The sequence below is a fragment of the Crinia signifera genome, chromosome 7 (assembly GCF_055691185.1).
Source record: "Crinia signifera chromosome 7, ASM5569118v1, whole genome shotgun sequence".
Taxonomy (NCBI): Eukaryota; Metazoa; Chordata; class Amphibia; order Anura; family Myobatrachidae; genus Crinia; species Crinia signifera.
Genome location: NC_139223.1, coordinates 160,484,119 through 160,493,553, shown reverse-complemented (window position 1 = coordinate 160,493,553; position 9,435 = coordinate 160,484,119). Strand labels below are relative to the sequence as shown.

Genomic DNA, 9,435 nt, shown 5'->3' with positions numbered 1-9,435 from the left:
ACCCTCGCCCTGCAGCACCTGTTGGACACAGACCCTCGCCCTGCGGCACCTGTTGGGCACAGACCCTCGCTCTATGGCACCTGTTGGGCACAGACCCTCGCCCTGCAGCACCTGTTGGGGCACAGACCCTCGCCCTGCGGCACCTGTTAGGCACAGACCCTCGCTCTATGGCACCTGTTGGGCACAGACCCTCACCCTGCGGCACCTGTTGGGCACAGACCCTTGCTCTATGGCACCTGTTGGGCACAGACCCTCGCCCTGCGGCACCTGTTGGGCACAGACCCTCGCTCTATGCCACCTGTTGGGCACAGACCCTCGCCCTGCGGCACCTGTTGGGAACAGACCCTCGCCCTGCGGCACCTGTTTGGGCACAGACCCTCGCCCTGCGGCACCTGTTGGTCACAGACCCTCGCTCTATGGCACCTGTTGGGCACAGACCCTCGCCCTGCGGCACCTTTTGGGGCACAGACCCTCGCCCTGCGGCACCTGTTGGGCACAGACCCTCGCCCTGCGGCACCTGTTAGGCACAGACCCTCGCCCTGCGGCACCTGTTGGGCACAGACCCTCGCCCTGCGGCAACTGTTGGGCACAGACCCTCGCTCTATGGCACCTGTTGGGCACAGACCCTCGCTCTATGGCACCTGTTGGGCACAGACCCTCGCCCTGTGGCACCTGTTGGGCACAGACCCTCGCCCTGCGGTACCTGTTGGGCACAGACCCTCGCCCTGCGGCACCTGTTGGGCACAGACCCTCGCCCTGCGGCACCTGTTGGGCACAGACCCTCGCCCTGCGGCACCTGTTGGGCACAGACCCTCACCCTGCGGCACCTGTTGGGCACAGACCCTCGCCCTGCGGCACCTGTTGGGCACAGACCATCGCTCTATGGCACCTGTTGGGCACAGACCCTCGCCCTGCGGCACCTGTTGGGCACAGACCCTCGCTCTATGGCACCTGTTGGGCACAGACCCTCGCCCTGCGGCACCTGTTGGGCACAGACCCTCGCCCTGCGGCACCTGTTGGGCACAGACCCTCGCTCTATGGCACCTGTTGGGGCACAGACCCTCGCCCTGCGGCACCTGTTGGGCACAGACCCTCGCTCTATGGCACCTGTTGGACACAGACCCTCGCCATGCGGCACCTGTTGGGCACAGACCCTCGCCCTGCGGCACCTGTTGGGCAAAGACCATCGCTCTATGTCAACTGTTGGGCACAGACCATCGCTCTATGGCACCTGTTGGGCACAGACCCTCGCCCTGTGGCACCTGTTGGGCACAGACCCTCGCCCTGTGGCACCTGTTGGGCACAGACCCTCGCCCTGCGGCACCTGTTGGGCACAGACCCTCGCTCTATGGCACCTGTTGGGCACAGACCCTCGCCCTGCGGCACCTGTTGGGCACAGACCCTCGCTCTATGCCACCTGTTGGGCACAGACCCTCGCCCTGCGGCACCTGTTGGGAACAGACCCTCGCCCTGCGGCACCTGTTTGGGCACAGACCCTCGCCCTGCGGCACCTGTTGGTCACAGACCCTCGCTCTATGGCACCTGTTGGGCACAGACCCTCGCCCTGCGGCACCTGTTGGGGCACAGACCCTCGCCCTGCGGCACCTGTTGGGCACAGACCCTCGCCCTGCGGCACCTGTTAGGCACAGACCCTCGCCCTGCGGCACCTGTTGGGCACAGACCCTCGCCCTGCGGCAACTGTTGGGCACAGACCCTCGCTCTATGGCACCTGTTGGGCACAGACCCTCGCTCTATGGCACCTGTTGGGCACAGACCCTCGCCCTGTGGCACCTGTTGGGCACAGACCCTCGCCCTGCGGCACCTGTTGGGCACAGACCCTTGCCCTGCGGCACCTGTTGGGCACAGACCCTCGCCCTGCGGCACCTGTTGGGCACAGACCCTCGCCCTGCAGCACCTGTTGGGCACAGACCATCGCTCTATGGCACCTGTTGGGCACAGACCCTCGCCCTGCGGCACCTGTTGGGCACAGACCCTCGCTCTATGGCACCTGTTGGGCACAGACCCTCGCCCTGCGGCACCTGTTGGGCACAGACCCTCGCCCTGCGGCACCTGTTGGGCACAGACCCTCGCTCTATGGCACCTGTTGGGGCACAGACCCTCACCCTGCGGCACCTGTTGGGCACAGACCCTCGCTCTATGGCACCTGTTGGACACAGACCCTCGCTCTATGGCACCTGTTGGGGCACAGACCCTCACCCTGCGGCACCTGTTGGGCACAGACCCTCGCTCTATGGCACCTGTTGGACACAGACCCTCGCCATGCGGCACCTGTTGGGCACAGACCCTCGCCCTGCGGCACCTGTTGGGCAAAGACCATCGCTCTATGGCAACTGTTGGGCACAGACCATCGCTCTATGGCACCTGTTGGACATAGACCCTCGCTCTGTGGCACCTGTTGGGCACAGACCCTCGCCCTGTGGCACCTGTTGGGCACAGACCCTCGCCCTGCGGCACCTGTTGGGCACAGACCCTCGCTCTATGGCACCTGTTGGGGCACAGACCCTCGCCCTGCGGCACCTGTTGGGCACAGACCCTCGCTCTATGGCACCTGTTGGGCACAGACCCTCGCTCTATGGCACCTGTTGGGCACAGACCCTCGCCCTGCGGCACCTGTTGGGCACAGACCCTCGCCCTGCGGCACCTGTTGGGCACAGACCCTCGCCCTGCGGCACCTGTTGGGCACAGACCCTCGCCCTGCGGCACCTGTTGGGCACAGACCCTCGCTCTATGGCACCTGTTGGGCACAGACCCTCGCTCTATGGCACCTGTTGGGCACAGACCCTCGCCCTGCGGCACCTGTTGGGCACAGACCCTCACCCTGTGGCACAGACCCTCGCCCTGCGGCACCTGTTAGGCACAGACCCTCGCCCTGCGGCACAGACCCTCGCCCTGCGGCACCTGTTGGGCACAGACCCTCGCCCTGCGGCACCTGTTGGGGACATATCCTCGCTCTATGGCACCTGTTGGGGCACAGACCCTCGCCCTGCGGCACCTGTTGGGCACAGACCCTCGCCCTGCGGCACCTGTTGGGCACAGACCCTCGCCCTGCGGCACCTGTTGGGCACAGACCCTCGCCCTGCGGCACCTGCGGTCAGTACGTATACAATGTAACAGCTGCCGTGGTCCCGGAGGCCCCGCTCCCTCCCCCGGCCGCCGCTGGGTCCCGGCTCCCGCCTCTCTGTGTACATGAGTGTCCGGGCGGCGGAGGGGGGCGGCTCCCGGGCCAGCAACGTGCAGCACAGGCAGGGAAGGACCGGCACTCCCCCTTCCATAGGAGGCTGGGCCTGCAGCAGTGCCTGCCTGGGAATCCCGGCCTGAGCCGCACTCACTCTGCCCGGGAACTTCCTAAACCTGTGCCCCGTCCTCACAAACCGTCCCAGCGGCCCCCAGAGCCCGGCGGGGACCAGGCCTCTCCGGAGAGTCCCAGCAACACTTCCCCCGGCACATAGTGAGAGCTCCATCATCTGGGGACTCCCCTGAGGTCAGTGTGAGACTTGTAGTTCCCCAGCTATGGATTACCCAGACCTGAGCCTGTGACAGCCACCTGTTCCGCCAGTGGAGGGGAGGGGGGCAGCACAGGGACCTCCAGGGACTGGCATTGGGGACCCCCACCAGGATGAAGGTTACAGTGTGTTTTGGGAAGACCGGGATTGTGGTCCCCTGTAAGGATGGGAAGATCAGCATCCGGGAGCTAATCCAGCAGGCTGCGCAGAGGTACATCAAGGCCAAGGAGAAAGTAAGCACTATTTTATCTCCCAGTGTCGTTACTGCCGACATCCATACAACTGCCGACATATCTACCTGTTACTGTGTACGTTCTATCGCCAGCAGCGTGGGCTGGGCACTGGGAAGAGGGGTGCTGCGGGCACTGGGAAGAGGGGTGCTGCGGGCACTAGCAGTGCCTGATGTTCTGCGTTATACTACGTTCTAGTCCGGTCGCCTCTCTGACACCTGCTAGGTGACCCACAGGATGCACCCACCCATCACAGCGCAAGTGTCATCATGTGCGTATCCTGGCGTGGGCCTCCGTATGGTACAGCTGTGTATATAGAAGCACTATTAGTATATAGGCCAGTTATGCCCATTGTGATGTGCTGGAAATAATACAGATGGCAGCCTGGTGAATCACTGCGGTGGCACACAGCTGGTAATTGAGGAACTACATCTACCTGTATTAATGCTAATGAGCATTCCATCCGTCCTAATGTGCATTCCACCTGTATTACTGCTAACGAGCGCTCCACCTGCCTACTCTGCGTCCTGGCGTAGCTGCTACACCTGTCCTGCTCGCACCTTACAGCGGTCCTCTCGCTGTTACTCACATGTCGTGTAATTATAGCAGGCGGAATACTAATTAATGTCATCCTTAGTACAAATAAAACTAGGTTATTACTGAGACTACATCCTTCCAAATGTGTTACCCTATACTACCGTATGTGTCACTGCTGCGCTATACCTGCCCCGCCGCCTACTTGTGTTACAGCCGGAATGCTACCAAACCAGACGCTGCTCATAGATACAGCTTGGTTGTGTTACTGTACGTGTACAGATGTGTCCCCCGGCCCCTAGCATTCATGTGCCCATTAGGTGTGAGGCGCTTGGCGAGAGATGCTTCACCACCAACTGTCTGAAGTAACGTGTTCCGGGCACACTAGTACACTTGTTGCAACACAACCAGAGGTCTATGTACTAAGCTGAGAGTGAGAAAGTGAATGAGGCTAAAGTACCGACAAATCAGCTCCTAACTGCCATGTTTCAGGCTGGGTTTGAAAAATAATCGGTGCGGATTGGCTGGTTCTCTATCGCTCTCCACTTTGTCTCCGTCCAGGTCTTAGTACGTACAGATAAATGTACAAAGCCTCGTTATGAGGAAGAAGAGGTATTAGTGCCAGTATCTAAGCTGATATCACCCCCCCCCCCCCATGTATGCTCCATGGTGGCACTATGCACCCCCGTCATTATCAGCACTGCTATCTACAAGATGGCACGCAGATGGCACAGTATATGGGCGGTCAGCAGTTCTGACACCTGTGGCTATCGATATAGACCGCGACAGGTATTGATGCCCATGCACTACAGGAGAGCTAGGGATGTCCCTGGCTGTGGCGTCCAATGGCTCAGACTGCACACGAGATCTCAGCATGCCCAGAGGATCTGATCAGACACTGGGACAGGGTAGCTGGTGCCCTATACACACTCCCCAACTTCAGTGCCCAAAATTATGAATGACATCTCAGTGATGTGACTTCCTCTTTGGCCTCGTTAAAGAGGTGAGACCGATGGAGCGATAGTGATATAATACAGGCCACTATAGTACATCCACTCCACAGACCCCAAAGTCACCGATGAAGCATAGCGACACATGGAGGGAGCAGGACCCTTGGGTTTGGGAACCAGTTCAGTGCCACTGGCCGGGGTACCCGGGCACTCTATTTTTGTTTTGGTAGTGATGCGGGTTAGGTGCGAATTTTGCGAAAGAGCCTCTGGAGGGACGCTTGGCGCAGGTAATCCGCAAAGTCGTGGTGCGCCATACAAGGCTATTTGGCACAGTGTTGGTATAAGTGTAAGGGCTTTGTGAAATTTGTTTTGTAGCCAGATAAATTGAATTTCAATTCTACCCCAAGTAATTAGAGAATATGTTACTATTGCTTCTCGTTATCAGATGGCTGCGGAGAGATTTTACTATAAATGTATCTTTTGTTATACTCCCATTCGTTACCATAGACCGTGGCCCACACTGTAATGCTTGTAGCATTGTGTTAGTTGATCACCCAGCTTACACTGGTAATGTCACTGCACAATCTAATTCCATTACTTGTATATTGATCTCATCACTGTGTAATACTGACTTAAGGTGCATACACATGGGCATTTATCACTGGCAATATGAGCGACCATATTGCCAGCGATTGGAGTGTGCACCGGTGATAAATCGCCGGGTGCGCGCTCCCATTCCCCCCCCCCCCCCCCCCCCTATGATCGCTTGCTTGCTCCTGTGACCAGCTGATTACCTCCGCCAGCAGAGGTTCCCGTGTGTACGGGGCTTTATGCCACTGTGTTCTGCTCTTCTCCATGTACCGCCGCTGTGCTATACCTCCATGTACCCTATACCTCCATGTACCCGCCGTTGTGTTAAACTGTCTTTTATTCCACTTCTGCTCTTCTCCGTGTACCACCACTGTGCTATACCTCTATGTACCACCACTGTGCTATACCTCTATGTGCAGCCCAGTTGGCTTCTCCATGGGCAGGTTACCCTCACAGAGCCGGCACTTCCGGCCTCGGACCGCGTGAGCCCTGGCAGTGCAGGTTTCTGGGGTATTCAGGCTTCAGCACAGATTGCTAAATCAGAATAACTAAGTCACCTGTGCTCAAGCATCGATATCACTAGGACTGGGCTGTTGGTGTTACCTTGGGCCTGTGTATGGAGTCTCTCCCACAGTGTAACCTCTGTGCCCACCATTGCTGCCTCGCCTGGTGCGCTTGTGACCTATTCCACCTAGGGTAATCCCATGCAGCATGCCCAAGATGGCTGCCTCACCTGGTGCGCTCATGGATGGGGTGGAAACTACATGGGCCTGACCATTCTGTTAGGATCCTACTGCGACTGCCACATTGTGTGTAATCTTCTCTGGGTGTGACCTATTCCATCTAGAATAATCCCATGCAGCGTGCCCAAGATGGCTGCCTCAATAGGCAACTTCCTGTCAGTCATACTGTGGCCTGTGCCTGGATACATGGGGGATTGCGTGGAGACACGCAGGAGACTGGGGCCCTTTTACATGGGGGATGGCGTGCAGACATGCTGGAGGTGCGAGCCCTGTTACATGGGGGATCGCAAGGGGACATGCAGGAGACTGGGGCCCTGTTACATGGGGGATCGTGTGGGAAGACACAGGTGACACAGGCCCTGTTACATAGGGTATTGCATGGGGACACGCAGGAGACATGTTCACTGTAACATGGGGGATCACATGGAGAACCGCTGCTCAGTGTCTCCTGAAATCATCTCCTCTAGTTACTGTTCACCTGAAATGGCTTTTTCTGTGGATAGCGTTTACAATCCAGGTTACAGCTCTCTGTACTGTAGCACGTATGTATTATTCATGTCAGCTGCGTGTGATAGAACCAGTATACGAGAGGACAGAGGATTAGATGGTATCTGGCCGGCTTTATTTATTTATTACCAGTTTCTTATATAGCGCACACGTATTCTGCAGCGCTGTACAGAGAATATTTGGACATTCACATCAGTCCCTGCCCCAGTGGTGCTTACAATCTATATTCCCTACCACATGTACACACACACATCACATCACATCACATCACATCAGTCCCTGCCCCAGAGCTTACAATCGATACTCCCTACCACATGTACTCGCACACAGACATTCTAGGGTTAATTTTGTTGGGAGCCAATTAGCCTACCAGTATATTTTTGGATTGTGGGAGGAAACGGGAGTACCCTGAGGAAACCCACGCAAGTACGGGGAGAATATACAAACAAACCATTACACCATCCGTACTGCCCCACTGATAACCTTATATAACAAACTCTAATTCTACTGCTGCTGCTTTTATGGTGCCTTAGTGGAGTATATATATTACTGTGTACCTAGGCACCCTGGGGTGCCTTGGGATGTTTGCAGGGGTGCCTTGGATTGGGGATCCATGACCAATACAAATTATTGTACCACAGTCCTGGGGGCTGCCAATCATACAATGTATGGACAATTAGAACCACAGTTGTTCCCCACCACATAACAGAACCCGAGGGGGACAGCTGATCACATTTCACTTAATTTTTGGATATATCCATAAGAAACTTTTTGAGTAGGGGTGCCGCCTTGAACAGATGCTGATATTCTGCACTAATGTGTGTGGTAGTCAGAATTGATGCTTATAGTCTCTCTCTTAGTTACATAGTTACATAGTTACATAGTAGATAAGGCTGAATAAAGACTTGCGTCCATCTAGTTCAACCCACGTTTTAATAGCATATCCCTTGTAAAAGACAGAATATGGTTCTTATTAGTACCCCTGGATATTTTTATCCAATAAATGCTTGTCCAACCTTATTTTGAACGTATTTATTGTATCTGCCAACACCACCTCTCCAGGAAGAGAGTTCCAAAGTTTGACTGCTCTGACCGTAAAGAAATTTTTTCTTTTGAGGGAACGAAATTTTTTTTTTTTTTTTTTTTTTTTTTTTTTAGTTGTTATGGTTTTTTATTGTTTATATGCGTGACTCATGTCACAAGAGGATGGTTATAGGAACAGAGGGAACTTGTATATTTGTGTAAACCTGCCCTAATTATTATTACAATATGATTGACAAAGAGCTAAATACTATCCAAACTATACGTAACATCAGTGTGACGTTACCTGTGGATGTGACTCACGTTACATTTCTGTCCCCAGTCTGAGCTCTGATACATACAAACCTGTAGAATCCACGTGACTTAATGTCGTTCTCATGTTCCTTATTAAATGTGAAGTGTCCGTAACAGGTGTGGAGGTGGGACAGTGTTATCACTAAACAGCCCCCCATTATACAATGCTAATATTACCTGCATCGCAAATGGGGGGGCGCTATGATGGTGCAACACTGAGTGACCATTTCATCGTCCAGCCCACTTTCCTCTGTCTGCAGGGGGCTATGGGGGTGTACAGTGGAGGTCCGGGGGAGGGAGCTGGCTGCGGGAGTTTGGCCTACTGTTCCAGGTAGCTGGGAGCACTCGGGAGACTCACGGGTGTTCTGGGCGAGTGGGTCATTATGCTGTGACGTATCAATATTTCATATTGGCCAAGAAATTTCTGTGACTGGCGCTACAGCATAGAGTGACACTCCAGGCAGGGTGTGTGTGTGTGTGTGTGTGTGTGTGTATATATAGATATAGATAGAGATATATATATATATATATATATATATATATATATATATATATATATATATATATATATATATATATATATATATATATATATATATCTCTCTCTATCAGTATAGGAATCATACAGCGGCACTCCACAGGCACTTGTACACCTTGATAGGTATCCATCCCCCGAAATGTTGGGACACTTATAAAGCACCTTTGAATTTGCCTGTGGAGTGCCGCTGTATGATTCCTATACTGTTTCATATCCTACTGTGCCAGGAGGCACCCACAGCAGCTGTCTTTGGTTTTGGGAGTGCCAAGCTGAACGTATATATATATATATATATATATATATATATATATATATATATATATATATATATATATATATATATATATATATATTCTGCGCAATGTTACACCATAAATATGTGGATCCGTCTCTCCAAAATGTGGTGCTGCTCACTCTCAAAAAGGCTTTGTCACGGCCTCAGTAGTAGCACATGTAACGAGAGAAAGGAGGAGCGCACAAATC

The 9,435-nt window shown here is 54.3% G+C and overlaps 1 protein-coding gene across 5 annotated transcripts in view; it reads left to right on the top strand.

Annotated features, from left to right (window-relative positions):
* The first annotated feature begins 3,122 nt into the window (after positions 1–3,122).
* Positions 3,123–9,435, top strand: part of PARD3B (par-3 family cell polarity regulator beta) — a 777,127-nt gene continuing 770,814 nt past the window's right edge. For 4 of the 5 annotated variants that reach the window (XM_083154120.1, XM_083154119.1, XM_083154122.1 and 1 more), the window contains exon 1: positions 3,124–3,757. In XM_083154120.1, the coding sequence (XP_083010246.1) occupies positions 3,638–3,757 (120 nt within the window). In that variant the 5' untranslated portion in view covers positions 3,124–3,637. Of the gene's footprint in view, positions 3,758–9,435 lie in introns of all 5 variants that reach the window. The other variant, XM_083154121.1, reaches the window with a different exon arrangement.